This window comes from Poeciliopsis prolifica, unplaced genomic scaffold, assembly GCF_027474105.1.
Source record: "Poeciliopsis prolifica strain line A6 unplaced genomic scaffold, Auburn_PproV2 SCAFFOLD005, whole genome shotgun sequence".
Lineage (NCBI taxonomy): Eukaryota > Metazoa > Chordata > Actinopteri > Cyprinodontiformes > Poeciliidae > Poeciliopsis > Poeciliopsis prolifica.
The window spans coordinates 12,494,669-12,513,159 of NW_026562380.1; the positions used below are offsets into that span (position 1 = coordinate 12,494,669).

The window sequence follows — 18,491 nt, forward strand, 5'->3', positions numbered from 1 at the left end:
GTAAAGAGCAGGTGACAAATGTCTGACCTGTGGCAGCGTTGAGCTCTGACCTGTGGACAAAGGGTCTCTATTGTCGAGAAACAACTATAGAATCAACAGACCACCAGTATGCTCAAACATAGGTTGAACCTTTCACATTGTTTCACATTGAACTACAAACTTTAATGTATTTCATTGGGATATTATTTGATGGACCAACACACAGAGAATTATACTTTTAAAAACTTATTTAAGCATTTGTAATTAATTAATAAAGCTGTTTTATGAAGGTACTGAGATTTGAAAGAGAAAATTAAAGCATCACTGAAACCAAGAACTAAAGTTCCCAAATGTTGAGCACCTCATAATGCCGGGTTCAATCAATAATCCAGAAATCATAAAGCGCATAGCATAGCTGGAAACTTACCAATCATTAATGATCATTAAGGAAAGAAGCAGCCAACGTGACGACTCTGGAAGAGCAGCAGAGATCCATAAGATAGGATGATCTATTAAAAGAGAGCCACAATGCGTCATTTGTAGTTTTCCACAAGTTGAATAGTAAACATGTTGAAGATGATAGATCAACTCAAGGTCTGACTTTTTGGGCCAACATGCAAAATACCTTTCCCTCAACACTCTACGCCTCAGTAAGGACAAGGAAACTGTTCACAACTGAAGTGAGGATGGCAATCCTAGAAGAAAACCTTTTGTATATAAATATATATTCTCAAAGCATCCTAAACTCCTGTAATGACGGCAAGAACATAGCAAAGTTATGAAAGTGTATTTAATATCTCAATGAGCACGACTCATCCTTTGTCCCATTCTGTGTAGGGACGACAATCATTAAAAGCTATAGGATGAGTCACAGTGGAATGGGTTAAAACTTAGTTATGTTTTTCTGAGACAAGGTAGAGGATAGATAGATAGATAGATAGATAGATAGATAGATAGATAGATAGATAGATAGATAGATAGATAGATAGATAGATAGATAGATAGATAGATAGATAGATAGATAGATAGATAGATAGATAGATAGATAGATAGATAGATAGATAGATAGATAGATAGATAGATAGATAGATAGATAGATAGATAGATAGACAGATAGATAGATAGATAGATAGATAGATAGATAGATAGATAGATAGATAGATAGATAGATAGATAGATAGATAGATAGATAGATAGATAGATAGATAGATAGATAGATAGATAGATAGATAGATAGATAGATAGATAGATAGACAGACAGACAGACAGACAGACAGACAGACAGACAGACAGACAGACAGACAGACAGACAGACAGACAGACAGACAGACAGACAGACAGACAGACAGACAGACAGACAGAGAGGTAGGTAGGTAGGTAGGTAGGTAGGTAGGTAGGTAGGTAGGTAGGTAGGTAGGTAGGTAGGTAGGTAGGTAGGTAGGTAGGTAGGTAGGTAGGTGATGTGTCTTCAGTTTAAAAAATAAGCAGCACTGTGTCTTTGCCTCTTCTATGATGACAGCCGAGCCACTGGTGTAATCCTAAGGCTTTTCAGATTACTCCAGTTGGGGTCACATTCTACACCAACCTACAGCGGGTCAGCTTTCCACTCCCTGCTATCACTCAGCCAGTTGGCACACAAGCCTCACAGCACAGATGAAGCTTTTTCTGGTGAAACGCTGTTAGGTTCCCTCCCCCACTGATCTCTTGGTGCAAATCTGTCCTTTTGAGCTCACTGGCGAGAGAGCTGTAGGAGCAGAGGGTGACGTCTGAGTTACACACATCAGAGCTGCTGCAGCAGTGAAAACTCTGTGAAGTGGAGTTTTTAAACGTGCACACCGGCACAAATGCAAATTGCCATCTTTGCCTTTATTGACCACATTATGAGGTATCAGGGCTCCAGGCCTCACCAGGCGGCTGATATAAGCTCCATGGGAGGGTGAACTCTCTTTCACTCGGGCGTCCATTACAGGCCTGGCCACATCTGCAGCAGGCGAGCCATCTGCACCTATTGTCTCAGAGCCACAACACGGTCGTGCACGCATGGCTGGCCTCGTAAAGGCAGCCAGTCCCTTTCCCCTCTGCTCTCTGCCATCTATCGTAGCGAGAGGGAACATGACTTCTTAATCTCACAAAAGAAACAAACCGCAAGCAGACATCAAACTGAAAAGAGCTTTCATTTCAAGGTTAGCTTTATTAAACAGGAGATAACAGTAAACATCAGTGAGGTCATTGTCACTATCAGACACAGGGAGATGATGGAAAGGATGGGTTCTGCTCATTGATATATTGAATATACTTTCACAACTTTGCAATGTTTTTTTCCATCACAATTGTAACTTGAAGGGTTTTGAGAACATCAAGTAAAGCAAAAAATATTAGCAAAGGGTACATTTTTTAAAAATGTGAAAATAGTGAAAAAGCTTAGTGTACTGTGTCACTCACTTCAGAAAGTGGAACTCATCTAGTATTTATATTAAGCATATTGTTCCAGGTTTCAAATTTATAGATAATGAAAACCCTAAATTTAGTGTCTCAGAAATTTTTACATAACACAAAGCCAATTTTAAAAAAACATTTTCAATATACAAATGTTACATAATCGCCATAATACCTTTTGACTACAAAGATGTCAAGGAGGCAGTCACATATATCATCCACAATGAGAGTAAGATACAAAACTTCATTGCTAATGAAGCAAGATGTTCACAGAGTGCGGTATTCAAGCATATCAATAGGAAGTTGAGTGTAAGGAAAATGTCTGATAGGGAAATGTGCAACCGGGAGAACCATGTGACAATTGTCCAGCAAAATCCATACCAAAATTCTTAGAAGCCTAATAAGGACTGAGATTGGGACCAGTCTGTATAGATGAATCCACATATGGGATACAAATGTCACAGAGTTCATTTCAAGTTAATCCACTGTGTTTTATGAAAGCCACAGTCATAGCCATCAGTGAGGAAATGCTACAGCCCTTCATCCTTCATTCTGCTGATTAATTAATGGACATACTGATTTCATTTTCTAGCTGGTGTCTCCCATACTGCCAGTACCAAAGGTACCAAAAGCTAGCTCAGTGTTCCAGTTCTTGATTGGCCAGCATTATCAAAGTCTTCTAACCTAACCCACATAGAAGTTCTATGGTATGCTGTCAAGATTCAAGTTTTCTCAGCCTTGTAAAGAGTAATAATCTGCTCTGAATGCATAAAAGGATTCTGGTTTGAATCTGAGAAAGCAGTCATTTGATAATTAGACAAGGAGAGCATCTAGGAGTAAAAACAAAACAAAAAAAATCTAGCTGGCTGTTATGGGTGACATAGTTGTGTGGATGATTTGACAGTACTGTATTTCATATTGTTATGAAGAATACATAAAAAACTACATCACTGTATAGTGTTTAAATTTTGGGGGATTTTTAGCAAACAGCTAACAAGCCACTATTTAAAAATGGTGATGTCACAAACTTAGCCCCGAGTATGATAAGAATAACACCAGCAAGTTTCAAGTGCTGTCCCAAGACCATGCAAGGTGTAAGGCTGAATTTCATTTGGATGGTACACTTCTGTCTGTGCCCTTTACAAATAGACTGTGTTTGTTGTGTCTCTGAAGTCAAAAATCACACCAACGGATTGTGTTCCATTTGCAAGTTGGAAAAATCCCTGAGACTTGCAATTAGTTGTGGCGATTAGCAATCATCAATAGGTATGTATTTCTCTTCATTTTATGAAATTAAATACTTAAGGGATTGAACTGCACTATTTCCCACTGCTTTAATGAGATAGCAATCATCAGAAGAGATGATAAATAATTTATACCTGCAGCTTTTACCACATCTTCCACAGTAGCCATATTGGATTCAATGTCAGTGGTGTTCCTGGAACTCCAACTCCACCAGTCAGAACTCCAACTTTAAGGGACCCTTCTTGTTTTATTCTGACTAGAAATTTGGAAAATCCAACTCCAAGACACAAAGAGAACCCCAGTATTGGAGGTTGGTTCTATGTTTAGCAAGTCCTAAAGAAAAAGACTAATACTTCTTTATTTACTTATAAACAGTTCTAGAAAGCTTGTGGCAAAAACAGATTTCTTTTCAATTCTGTTTATGCCACGGCTTATGCTTATAAATGACTTTTGCTAAAATATCTCTAGAAATAGAATGTTGTTTTTTTTTTTGTAACTGTGTATAAATTGTGAGTAACTGATGCACTTGCAAACCTGTCCTAGCTGAAATCAAGTGATCCTGCAGTTCTCAGCTGGACGAAGCAATCACAGTGTTCACTAACGCCAGATGTGGTTACAGGCACTTTGCTTTTGATGGATGTCGGAGACTGCTCTTCACAAACGTGCACAGCAAAGTCAACAAAATGTTTGCTTTCTTTTTTGCCTTTGCATAGGTAAAGGTCAAAAAGAAACTTTTGAACCTTTGGAAATATATTTGTTTGAACTTTCTTCAGGAAGTTGTTGCTTAGGCACAAATTGGTCTTCCAAACAAAAAAATGACTGAATATATCACAAAAGTACTCAATATTTTTGAAATGGCTATCACAAAACCCTGACCACTTATGGAGAATTTGTGGATAGAGGCGATAAAGTTGTGTGTGCCTGTAAACGTCACTCAGTTACACCGGTTCTGTCAAAACTCAAGCAAACTATAGAGAGAAGCTTGCAGAAGGACAGCAATAATAGTTAAGCCAAATTATGCAGTTTAAGGAAATTAGAACAGCAACAACAACAAACAAGAACATTGTTTCAGGAGTTTGAAGACAGAAAACGTTTTGTTTATCATTCTAGTGTTTATCTACTAGAAACAAACAGACCAAAAATAGCAAAGGTTTTGTCTGGATTAATGTCAGATAAATGGCTATGGATTTTTTCCCCACAAGGTATTTGAATATTGACTGTCATGGCTGCAGATGACATTCAAGTTGAACTCATACTGTGGCACTAAATTACTTAGAAATCAGTGTGCACAAAAAATAAATAAATAAAATAATTTTAAAAAATGATTTTTTTTTGATGTAGTAAAGTGGCTTTTCTGCAAGCTGAAGCAGTCTTTTTATAGTTGCATTTTGTCGTTCTCCTGCAGTATTGATAATGAGGATTTATTATGGAACAGTTGACAATGAATGCAATGTGCATGCGTTAGTGGGAGGGATTATCCACCAAGTAGGGCAAGTGGCTAAGGCTAAGGACTGCAATTCCATCCAGCCTGGTTCATTTCAGTTATCCGCTCTGAGCACACACACGCTCACGCACGCACACGGGACAAGGGGAGCACATTTCTGCGCAAGCTCTTCCCCACAATAGCAATAATAATAAAAAAAAGCCTTCAGTGAAAGGAGGGGGAAATAAAAGGGGGTAAAATGGTAAAGTACATTCGACAGCATAGCAGCGAGCTGAGAAGCGAAGAGGTCCTGTCGGAGCCTGACGCGTCCAAGGAGCAGCGGGGGAGATTCGGAGAGATGTCCGGCTGCGCTCTCAGCGACGCTTTCTACTCCGAATGTTCCGCAATGGACCAGATCGGGACTTTCATGCGGAACGTGCAAGTGCTGCTGGAGGCGGCCAGCTACATCGAAAGCGCCGAGAAGAGCAACGGAAGTAAGTAAACAAACGGGACATTTAATGCGCCGCGCAGACAACAATAGAGAGCGAGGGCGACAAAAGACGCGCAGCGGACAGATGCACTGCCGGCCCGAGCGGCGGCTGCGACGTTTCACCTGCTGCTTTCCTGTTAAACCTGAGCTCTTTCGAGACCCACACGCTGAAAACGGCGCTCATTTGCAGATGAGTTGGGAAATGCATTGAAGTAGAGAACTGGGGGAACAATCGGCTCATCGGAAGCAGTGTCTTGCAGCCGCCTCTCGCTGCTGTTCTGAGATGATTTTGCCACTACTAGATTAGATCTGTTTTTTTAAATTGCGTGCACGATTTTAATAAGCCATCCTTATGTGCACTTGAGTCCACATTATTATAGCCTATTTGCGGCTTCCCAATTCTACGCTGGGCGTTTATTTTTCATTTAACAGAATCTGTTCCAGGGTTTTTGTCCTTTAAGTTTTACACATTCACTGGGAACACGTCACGTTCACTGGCCTTCCATCGTAACCCAGACTGTGATTTGGATTTTATTTCCTCTCGTCTTTCCAAATGATCAGCCCTGCTGCCCTGCTTCTCCGAAAGCTGCTGCTTCCTTGTATGTGTTGTTCACATGGTCCACACATGGAACAAATTGCGAAGTTTCTATTGGTCGGAAGCCACGTCCCCATCGCCTTGTCCACGGCAGCCAACCAATCGGAGGCAGGTTTTTATTTCTGACGCCTAACGTTACCGAGAATAGTGGTTCATGGGAACTGTAGGAAACAGGATGCTAAACCAACACAGATTCTACTGTTAAAGGGGAGTAGAATGAAAGACAAAACATGAAGAGCTTTTCCCATTTATTCTGACCTTTTGTAAATTGATACATATACCCTCAACGGCCACTTTATTAGGTACACCTTTGCTGGTGTTGTTTCAATTTTTTTTCATCATATTTTGGTCCATAGTGACATGATAGCATTTCAGCCACCACCTCCAAAATGTGCCCTGCTGGTTTGAGATTTGGTGATGAGATAATTATATTTGTAAAAAAAAAAAGATTGTATGACATTTGTTAAATGATGTATTCTCCTGTTGTAAAGACGTCTAAAGGACGTCTGTGATGTTTAAATGATGTTCGCTTGAAATCGAAGGGTCAAGAGCACCAAGAAAGCATAGCTGCTGTCAACACCAGCCTGAAATCTAGATACAAGTCAGGATGGAGCCATTATTTTTTTATGTTTATGCCAAATCTTGATCTTGAGTGAGGCTGTGCAAACTGTCGCTTCAGTTTCCTGTTCGTAGCTGAGAGCAGGTCTTCTAACAGACTCATGCGAAGAACCAATACGATTATCATTATCAAAATGCAACCAATATAGCAGCTCTATGTAGCTGCTTGAAGGTCTCCCACACTGAATTGTTAAGAAGAGACGTTTGCAGATATAGCTGACCGTCAACCATGGAAAGGAGGCTTTTTGTTTGATAACTTTCACTCTCCGCTTGACTGTGAGACAGTGCAGAAATTTTATTAAAACAACATAACATCTGTCATATTTCAGAACTTTAAACATAAATTATGCATTATGTTGCTTGGTAATTTTCTTATAGCTGTAATTATATTTGCAACATTAGATTTATCATCAATAAACATACATATTTGGTTGACCTGTGAAAGAAATGTCTAGGGCAATGCTTAGCAGTTGTAGTTGGAAGTTACTGAAATTTAGCTTAGACTCATAAAATCCTTGGTCAGTTCTGGCAACAGAGCATTTCAAGATTTTAGTTTTTCTTTTTTCTTTATTTATTTATTGCATGGACCGTTTTACAACTCGGTATCCAAACTTCAGATCATATTTGGTCACTTTTATCAAGTAAATTCAGCCTTCTTTGTAGTTGTGACAGATTCAATTAAATAAAAATATTAATTCTCTTTCTCCATTTTTTTCCACTTATCAGAATGTGAGCATGGTTATGCTTCAGCATACCCTGAAGCACAGATTGCACATCAACAAAAACATCGCAAATTCAAGAACAGGAAAGTGGACAACATGCACAACAGGTAAGTCAATACTATTGTCTTGTTGCAAGATCCCCAATACTCATTATGTCATATTATCTTTGTTAATGACTGACTTACGGCAATCAACTTCAGTATGTTGGGTTTGGTGTTTGCACACAGTATGCTATGCTGCTGTGGATCTGGTTTCTCTATCAATTAAATAATTGACAGTAAATGTTTTAATGCTTTCAACAGATCAGCACACAATGAGCTGGAAAAGAATAGGTGAGTGAAGCAAGGTCCTTTCAATGCTTCTTTTAACTTTAGAGACAATGCCACTACAAGCAGTTCCAAATCTTAACACTTGTGCATGATAGTGAGTATGAAACTGGAGAAAAATGAGGGATACATCAAAAATAATAATAGACTTTTTTATCTGCAAGTTTCATAATGGAGCTCTTGGTACACAAGCCCACAACTTCCCTTCCTTTAGCCACATTTGGATATCTTGGGTAAATGCTAAATACATCAGCCATATAATTTTAAAATAAGGTGCTGCAGGACTGAAAATTAACTTATCATCACAGCACCTTAAGGGAGCTTTTATAACAAACAGCTTTTGTCATTTCCGTTCTGGATATTGGCGTAGATTTTTGCAAGGCAAAATAGAGCATGGCCACAGAGTAGCAACACTGTTCCTCGAGGACATGCACTCATTTCCCCAGTCAGCAAATGGGAAGCGTCCGTTTCCAGACAACAGGGTTCCTTCCTGAAAGATTTCCAGCTGCGAAAGCTGACTGCCGTTTGCTTTTGTTTCCCCGTGACGTGCTTTCTGCTTTAAACGGGGAGCCAAGGAACGCCAATCAACCTTTTATTCTAAATTCAAATCATTAGCCATATGCACGTGTAAGACGTGTAACACATGCATATGGCTTGTATATAAGGGAGACACCCTAAAGGAAGATTCAGAAGAGATTACTCTTAATTTACAAAATGGAGGCCAATGCAGATATGACATCATAATTTGACCTACATTTTACTCCATTATATACAGGCATACTGAGAGTCCTTTTGCCAGTTATTGTACTCACTCAGACTGCAGAGGAGTCTCTGGGTGGCAGAATAACAGATGACTTCAGCAACTTTGAGATCTCGACCCACATTTATCCCTACATTTGAAACACGATTAATGACGTTATAAAATAGCAATTTTTCAAAGCCGTTTTTTTTTTTTTTTTAACGGTTTGTGTTCAGTGTGGGGAATGTAATGTACTCATGTTCAGTCCCTGCAGAGAAATTACCTGAACGATGTCTCCTCCCACAGGCGAGCACATCTCCGCCTGTGTTTGGAGAGGTTGAAGTCACTCATCCCTCTGGGACCAGACTGCAGCCGGCACACCACACTGGGACTGCTCAACAAGGCCAAAGCACACATCAAGGTGTGGTTGTGTGAGCGCTGTGGGAGAGGGGACTGCTGAAGGCTTCCCCTTTTTTTGGCTTTTAGAAATACTTCTCATGAAGGCAGCTTTGTTTTCAGTCAGGTTTCACCACAAAGTAGCAGCTGGGTTATATAGGTTTAGGGAAAAACAGTGAAAACATGTCGTTTCAGGTTATGAAACTCATTGTAATGTCAGACAAATACAGCTGGAGTAAAGCATTTTGTAAATCAAACTAACTAACGCCCTTGTGAACATATAAATGCCCCTCAAAGTTTAATGATGTATTGTAATACATGCAATGTAATGCGTTGGCTGTGGCTAACCACGTTTTTAGGCAGCTGAGTTGTATTTCACATGCCACGCCCAGGCCTGATTACTGCCAGACTTTACATGGAGTAAACATGAAGCCTAACAGGCTTAAAAAGCCAAAACCCATTAACAATCTAAATAAATAAAATAAAAAATAAAAATAAAAAAAACCCTGATGACAATCTGGCATAAAACAAAGAGAGAGAACACAGATCATATCTAAAGCACTATGAGTCTCCTTTACCTCAGCTAATGTCAGTGTTCAGGATGAAACAAAATGGAAGAGAGGAGGAAACCTGAGGAAAATAGCATCATTGGGAAAGGCATAGTTTGAAAACAGCTTCTGACCTAAAAGAACCTTTTTAATATTTGCCAAAAAACATCTTGATTGTCCTCAAAATCCATGGTATGTTTGTAGCTGTACCACATTCAAACAATGGATGGTCCTTGACATGTTTAAAGCTTGGGATATTGTTTTGTAATTTATATTGCTTTAAACTTTTCTACAGCTTTCTTACTGACCCTAACTTGATTTTCATGATGCAGTCTGTCCACTCATATTTTCTGACACACAGATTGAGTCTATTTACTAACTGGGTGACTTTTAATGCAACTTATTTTGACGCCATCGCGTGAAACATTTCCAATCTAACTAATTTGATTTTTGTAGCATTGACCTCTGGTATTAACACAGGTTATCTTAGCAGACCACAGTGTCTAGGCAACACAAGACAGAGGAGTTAAATAAAAAAAATAAAAAAAATTAAGCTTAAAAGAATCCGCCATTTAACACAGCATAAATAAGTCAAATCATTTTTGAAGTGGAGTAGAGGTTAAAAACTATCCTGGCAACAGCTGACAAAAGTTTCTCACCTAGACGTGCAATAAGTGAGAAAGCTGCGAGGTTTGCCGTTGACTTTGAATTTGTACAATTAAATTCCAGAAACTGAGGCTTTCTAAAACTTAGTGTAGTTTTATTTTTAGAACGTGAGGTTGAGTATTTAAAGGGTGGAGCAGGTGCAGCAGGCACAGGGCCATAAAGCCTCCGGGCATAAAAACAAAGCGAACCAAAATCAACAGCTGTTTTGCAGAGAGCAGTGATAAAAGCTCTTCTTGCTTCAAAGAAGGCAATAACATGGAACGCTCTCTATTAGCTTTAGATGTTTGACACGTCTTTAACTTTAAATGAGCCTTTATTTAAACAGTAATATTGGTCTCTGCTGTTTTCTTTTTTCCCTGTGAATAGAAAACAGCTTGATCACTTCCACATTTTGTCATGTTGAATTTCTAAACTTCAACATGGGTCTAGTGTGTTACAGACAAACACAAAATAGAGCATATTGGTTGAAACATAAATCAAATGTGCCTCTCAAAGGTTTTTACAAAAAAAATATATAAATATCTAAAATGTAAAAAATTATATATACATTTATTAATTTGTCAATGAATAAAAAAAACCAGGTATGTCATGAAATTTTGTTTAAGTCACCATAAGCCATTACAAGACAGTTCAATTGAACAACTGATCCAGAAGTGATGTACACAAATTACAAGCACTTTCTTTACATTTCTTCAACTACAAGAGCTCTTGAATTAGAAATGAACGTTCCTTTTTTTTTTTTTTCTCTGAAGAAACTTGAAGAGGTAGACCGAAGGAGTCAGCACCAACTGGAGACCTTAGAAAGGGAGCAGCGGCACCTACAGAGGCAGCTGGCTCTGCTGCAGCCTCATGGAGAAAGAGAGAGGGTCCGCACAGACAGCCTTGGCTCCCGCATGGACTCGGACCGCTCAGAGTCTGACAGAGGTCAGTGTCGCAATAAAACCCTTTTCTTCCTTTCTTTCTTTTTTCCAATGGTTGATTACTTATTGATTGTGATTTTTTTTTTTCTGGATGCAGAGGAAATTGAAGTGGACGTGGAAAGCACTGAGTTCTCCCATGGAGAAATGGACAGTGTTAGCACCAGTGGTGCAAGCGACCTGGACGACCACAGCAGCCGGCAGAGCTTAGCCAGTGACGAGGGTTACTCCACCTGCAGTCTGAAACTTGCCTTCAACGCTTAAACAACCAGCCTATACCTACACTGAAGCTGCAATATTTTTATGGCTTTCTCCCTTCAAAGTACCAGCCTAGAGCTCCGTTCTCCCTCGATCTTCTACAAACAAACCAGCCTCCACACATAAGAAAATCAAATATAACTCTCCCCCAGAACCAGCCTTAAGTTCAGTACACTCCCCTTCAGAAAAGCAGCAGCCTTCTCTCTATCACATTATAACAATAATACAACTTTGATAATGTACAACCGTTATCAAAACATCGTTCCCTTTACCTTTTGTAAGTTCAAGTGAACTATACTCGTTTTATAAGTCGATCTTGAGGAGGACCTGTTATTTAACCAGTGTCAAACACTGAAGGAAGAACTCTGCTTTAAACAAGCTGATCTTTAAATAAAACTAAAAAAAAACAACAACCAGCAAATCCCATTTTCACTCACACACACACACACACACACACACACACACACACACACACACACAATCAGTGAGGAGCTCACCATTGGAAACATCTGCGCCACATGCCTTGTAAAAACGAAAAAAAAAAAAAGCCCTTTTTTTCTCCACAGGATAACACGTCCAGACAGCACTTCTTGTTAACGTACAAGCCGGCAAGGGCTAAAATCCAGCTTGCGTTCTAAAATAAGGTCCACAAGTCTGTTACTCATGCTTTAGGATCCACAAATCAATCCTTGATTTCATGTGGCATCCCTCTTCTTCAACAAGACAGTCCAATCAAGACAGGCGGCGTGTCGTCCACCTGTTACTCCTAATATATTTTGCATGATTCTATTTATTTTTGATATATTTAATTGTACTTTAGTTGTGCTTGAATGGCAAACCTTTCATCACTGTTTCTAAATGTCTGCCAAACTGACTTAGTAGGAACCCCCACGAGAAGCATTTGCTGTGCTGAGTTTAACCCATTGCTCAGTGTTTAGTTCAATGCTTTCACACTGTGTGCAAATTCAATTTTAGTCGGTAATAAGCTAACCTAGCACTTGCCCAAGCACAAAGCTCAAGCAATAATGTCTAGTTTGATCATGTGAGTAATGTTGGCTGGGTTTGATATTTTTTTTTTCCCCCATCCATCCAATTCCAAATATGAGGATATACACTTGCTTTTGGTAGTAGAATCAGCGACTAATAATCAGCAGTAAAATGATTGTAATTGACTTGAAACGCTATGGTGCATGTGTCTTGAATGTAGCCTTTCTAATATTGTAATGTATTTTGAATTGACAAGTCTGATATTAATAATGATGTTGGTAGCATGAACAGCAAGTGACAGAATATCGGTTTTGGTTTATACTTCAGTGTTTAATACTGTATCTTTTTTTTTTTTTGTACTGTAGCCGAGAAGGGATAAGTTGAATTTCTTGACATTTGAAGACTTTCCACTGAAATTCAGAATATATTTAATACAAAACTGCACAGCTGATTTGTTTCATCAATTGAAACCAAAAATAGATATTTCAATATAAACATTTATCTGCGTTCTTCTGAACAAAGTCCTAAGTAAATCACCACCAATTTGTGTCTTAACGTGGGGATTGTCCGACGCCTTGTCGTTGGAGATCGGTCCCCGACCCAGCGTGTTTGGGGAAACTGCAAAAAAATAAATGAAATGCACTATTTAAAGAAAATGTCAATTATGTCGAGGCACAATGTTTTTCTTATGCTTACTAAGCCATCCAAGGTGACTTTTGTGCAAAATACATGCTGCTGGTCCCCTGCTAACAATTTGTTACAACTCCTGGAAACTATTCCTAGAATCTTAATTAAACCTTTACAAAAACATGCTTATGTTGTGTTTTTTAAGCTTCCAGTAAGGGTTTATGTACATTACATCACAAATGATGCAATTAAAAAGTCAGTAAAAATTTAAAATCATCTTTTCATTAGTCACATATTTCAAGCATTTATTTGTTAATTTTGATGAAGACAGTTAATGAAAGCCCAATATTCTGTTTCTCGGAAAATAAAGATTAAGACTAATTTAAACAAAGGTTTCTTTTAAGTGCAGAATTTCTATTACCTACATAAACACAGACAAGCCTGCCGACTTGACAGTTGTCCAATAGATCCGACTATTTTAATGATCTTCTAAGTTACTATGATGTACCTTTGCCAGCAATTTTAAATTATGCTGTTTTACTGCTCAACTGAATTCAGGCTTTTGTTTTTGTTGGGCATCTCCAAAAGGCTTCATGTTTTGCGTTGTACTGTTCACAAGTGTGAAAGTCTCTGCTGCCCTCTGCAGGTTCAACAGTCACTGTACTACAATGAGGGAAAAAAAAAGACCTCAAAACAAAGCAAAATTGAGAACATAACCTTTATTTTACGCTTTTATATATATGTACAGAAATTAAAATGTCAAGTTGTCATTCCAAATTCTCAACATAATTAATAATCAGATATTATTGTTATTGATGAGAATTGAACAATCCAGCATCAAATGTACACTCCAAATCAACACATCTTAGAGATTTTGCCTCAAAAATAAGTACAAATAGCAGTTTCCACGGTTTTTTCCATGACATACGTTCTTACGCAACAGGAGACTTTGTTCCAGTGGTGGAAAAATCCCTCATGTGAATCTTTTCGTTGAGTTTATGTAATATACAAGAAAACTACAGCAATACTTTAAACACCGGTGTCCAACCAGTTCCTTTAAAAGCTTTCATTATACGAGGGACTTTAATCATGTAGAAACACAACAAAAAGCACCGATACAACTAGTATACAGTGGATTATTATGTACAGAGTGTGCGAGGTCATTGTGGCATCAGATGTCTGACATTGTATTTGGATGTGTCATTATACTGGGTCATAGGTTTATCTGCAATGCCACATGTTCCCACTCCCACCTTTCCATTTACACTTTCTGGTGATGCAAATATGCTTCTCTTCACCTATAAGAACATAAAAATAAACATGTTAGCTAGAAAAGACAAATAACTACAATAAGAAGAGGTAAAAAAATATCTTACCTGTCCTTTCTTGTTTTTTGAGTAAGCTTTGTTGTTGAATTGTTGCCACTTAGATTTCTGCTCCTCCCTCTCTTGCTCCAGCTCCTTCATCCTCTGTACCTTTTTCTGAGCTTTCTTCTTCTTGTACTCTCGTTGTTCTGCTATTTGCTCTTTTCTAGAAAGTCACACAAGAAAGAAAATTAAAAAGCAAACTTCACACCAGAGAACGGAAACTATAATTTATGAATTGACTTGACATAGTAGAGCTGTAACAAAAATACTAATGTTTAAGGGCTGCAAGAAATAACAATTTTATTTTTTGTTATTCAACATTAGAAATACATTAAAAGATGCTAATACAATTTCTCAGTTAAGTAATAAACATTGTATTGCCAAGATGCAGTAAGTCTATTTCATATGCATTTGTAGCAAAGGATGCATCAGGTTTTTCTGTACGACTTCATATGGTGAAGAAATTATCTGTTGATGAAAGTTTGAATTAACCAAATAATAATTGGACAACAAAAACTAAAATCGTGTTGTGACTCCTGCAGAAATAACAAGGGTTAAGATTTAACCCACATCTATTCATTTGCTTAGTCTTTGGTATTTTTAATATGTAATTAAAACAAAACAAAAAAATCTCAATCATTTGAAGTTAAGAGATCATAATAATGTTGGCACCCAAACTAATCAGTGACTAAAAATCAGCAGTAAAATGACTGTAATTCACTCAAAATGCTATGGTGCATGTGTCTTGAATGTAACATTTCTAATGATGTACTTTCAATTGACAAGTCTCATAATAATGTTGGTAGCATGAACAGCAAGTGACAGAATATTGGTTTTGGCTTATATCTCAGTTTTTAATACTGTATCTTTTTTTTTTTTTTTGCTGTAGCAGAGAAAGGAATGGATGAGTGCAACATTCAACACTGGCCGTGTAATTCTCTCAACTTGAGGCTCCATTTCCAGGTTTTATTGCTTTCTTAGGAGTCTTAATGCTGTGGGCACCTCCATATTTGTCTGGTCTTCTGTGTCCCCAACACTCCACCCACAGCAATTAATGTGCACAAATCAGATGATGTTAGACATCCATAAATCCATACTCGAATGCAAACTTAAAAACCACCTAAGTGATGGCACTTGATCTGTGGAATATGCTGCCTAGCACTTCACGGAAAGCCTGGTGTATCTTGTAACCTAAAGAAAAGACTTCTATGGTTACAGGTGGAAAGACACAAAGTCATATCTTACTTATTTGGGGAAGCAGAATGTAAAGTGTCAGTGATGCAAGGCTTTCACAGATTTCAGTGTAGAAATATGAACAAAGCAAGAAACAAGATGAGGTTGTTCATTACCTTGACTTTGACTTTAAACCTCCGTCGTCCTCAGATCGTTTCCCTTCCTCCACAACTTTGAGGTTTTGCAGGGGAATCACTTCAGCATTCCCGTACTCTGTGAACGTAACGGCCGCAGTGCCGTTCTCTCGGTCTATCTCCTCAATCTCAGCTTCATACACCCTGTCAAAAGATCACGTCTGTAAGCAGGTGAGTATGAGCCAAAGACTCAAGGTCTACTTAATAGGCAACGTTCAATAATTTCTCAGTAAGCACAAAATAATTCCATTTCAATGTTACAAACTCTAATGTCATTTTTTTTTTAAATATCTCCCAACTATACATTTATATACAGTTAAAAAGACAGACTCTATGAAGCAACAATGTTTCCTCAAGTTACATGCGAATGAAAGAATAAAATGCAACTGAATGTCAAAATACAGTTTTGAGGATTTTCACACTTGCTTAAGGTTTCTGAACTGTTACAATTATAATTCCTCTTAATCAGTTTCCATTTACAGAACAGAATTACAAATAAAAATATTTTTGTGAACCCATTGAAGAAGGTGCTGCTTTATGGTGACACACATTACACAGGTGAGTCATTTGTTCATTTAAAAAGAATGTCGAAACTCACTGGCTATCCTGGCTCCACATTGCCAAACATCGTTCACCCACTTTCCAGTTTTTCTTCACTGGCACTGACTCTGAGCCGCTGGTGCTGGAAGCCCCATCAGCGGGCTGCGAAGTCAGGAGGTCTTTAGTCAGATCGATGACTTCCTGCAAAAGAGCAAGAAAAAAAAAAAAAGACAATAATTACAGGAACTAAGGTGCTCTTATTGGGTCAGGCAATATAATGACTTCCTACTTCCTCCCTTTCAAATGCTTCCATGTCATCAGTTATTTTTAGGGTACAGAATATTTCAAGTTAACACAATTTAGCACATCTATAGACTTGGTCAGACTTGTTAGACAAAGGTATGAAGGTAAACCAGAGATTTCAAAAGTTATGGTTTAGAATCTGCTTAATTGTGTAAACCTACAGGTTTAAGTCATTTTAATGAGAAGTCACAGATGCTCTTGGATTTAGTAGAGGTTTCTGTGGCTGAAAAGAGTAAAAATCTCCCAACCTGTTGCTCTGCCAGGCAGCTCATTGAAAGAGAGCAGCTTTATACCATGAGATTGTCACACTGGCTCGTGTCTATATCCAATTTTAGATTCTATAAATATTTGAACTTGGCAGAGTTTCTTTTCAATTGAAATTCCTGCACTGTAAAAATTCCTGTCCTAAAAACTATGCATGTGTGGGGCTCAGATGATTACAGGGGAAAATTGTATTCATTTACAAACTTCAACAAAAACACTTATTACATATCAAGATCGCAAATAACTGCAGTAAATAAGTACCATCTAAAGCAGAAAGACATCAACACTATTGGCTTAAACATAGTTATTCATTTAACAATCACTGTAACTTTATTTATTACACGTTTCACAGATTTTGTGTAGCCCTCATTTCTATTATTCTGTTATCTTATTCAAGGTAATTTGTCTTTTAAACCTATACGAAAAGAAGTTGGATTACACAAAAAGTAATGGTTTACACACCAAGACAAAAAATGCCCAAAAGTGACAAATGCTTTGTGACTTTATTCGAAATTTTCTAATAAAAATAATGAAAAGGCATACTTTTTAAGATGAATTTACTTGGTTTTCCGATGTTTTCAGTCTCATGTTATATACGTAAGACATACATTCCTACGGGACTAGGGTCAAGCTATGTAAAGTAATCTGCAAAAAACATAGTAGTAAAGAAGAAATAGCAAAATGTGAAGGAAGGATGAAAAATGTCGCAATTGCGGGAAGCACGGATGTAGAATGCAAAGCAAAATGTAGAACGAATGGAAGGATAATGAACACAAGGGTTCATTATCATTGGGATGGAAGGAGCCAGACAAGACCGCATATCAACAAACATGACGACCCACTCTAGTCCTAGTAAAAACTTTTTATAAATGCTACAGTGGAAACAATTTTCGGATGAAGGGAGGAAACAAACCTGCAAGTCCTTCTGAAGTTTTCGGAGGTCTTCATTATCTGGATCGGTTGATAAGGCAACTTCCACTTGCTGTAGCTGAGCTTTGTAGCTGCTCAACTGTTTCACCAAATCTTCCGACATTTGTGCGCTAAAAACCAAAAAGCAAAATGCAACGTTACTCAGTTTTCTACGGGTAGCTGATAAGAGGATGTAGTATGAATCACGTTTATGACTGTACTACTAATCCCGCTTCATAAAAATCTGAATAAATTTATGTATAATGCGTCCACTAAAAAAATAAACCTTAGCACAGCGCTAACACACTTAGCAAGGCCTTTTCTTCGACGTACGTTTAACGTAACGAGGCTACCGCTAGCTAACAGCCACAGAGAAGAAACAACAAAAGAGAGGCTGTGTGTGGTCTTACCTTTGTTTTACAACCCTTGTCTAATCAGCTGAACAATAAGTATGATTCAAAGTCGATTATTTTTCGTAAATAGCCGTTCTAATTTTTAAAATGTGCTCTTCTTCTCTCTATCTGTGAATAGCACACCGGAAACCAGTATAAATCCCATGCGACGATACGCTGTTCTAGAGGCTCATCAGCGCCCCCTATCGGCTGGATAGCATCTCCAGTCTCTGACTTTCGACTGAAAAACCAACCTTGTACAGTCGCCAAAACAAATTCCGATAAGCTTAAAGTTTTTATTTATACAGTTTTGGTCTCTTTAAACATGTAAAAGCGTACTTCTCTCCCCATCATAAAGTTATATGTATTTAACTTTC

The 18,491-nt window shown here is 38.1% G+C and overlaps 2 protein-coding genes across 2 annotated transcripts; one reads left to right on the forward strand and one right to left on the reverse strand.

The window, feature by feature from the left end:
- The first annotated feature begins 5,219 nt into the window (after nt 1-5,219).
- LOC129359943 (max-interacting protein 1-like) lies at nt 5,220-13,155 on the forward strand. The gene is made up of 6 exons (XM_055029922.1): nt 5,220-5,577; nt 7,513-7,615; nt 7,811-7,840; nt 8,880-8,994; nt 10,936-11,107; nt 11,201-13,155. Exons 1-6 carry the CDS (start codon nt 5,343-5,345, stop codon nt 11,362-11,364), a joined length of 819 nt encoding a protein of 272 aa, XP_054885897.1. The 5' UTR covers nt 5,220-5,342; the 3' UTR covers nt 11,365-13,155.
- Nucleotides 13,156-13,672: 517 nt separating this feature from the next.
- Nucleotides 13,673-18,280, reverse strand: smndc1 (survival motor neuron domain containing 1). The gene is made up of 6 exons (XM_055029923.1): nt 18,133-18,280; nt 17,727-17,853; nt 16,305-16,447; nt 15,689-15,850; nt 14,349-14,502; nt 13,673-14,270 (listed from the first exon to the last, which is right to left on the reverse strand). The coding sequence occupies exons 2-6, from the start codon at nt 17,844-17,846 to the stop codon at nt 14,133-14,135; spliced, it is 717 nt and encodes a 238-aa protein (XP_054885898.1). The 5' UTR covers nt 17,847-17,853; nt 18,133-18,280; the 3' UTR covers nt 13,673-14,132.
- Nucleotides 18,281-18,491: the final 211 nt, after the last annotated feature.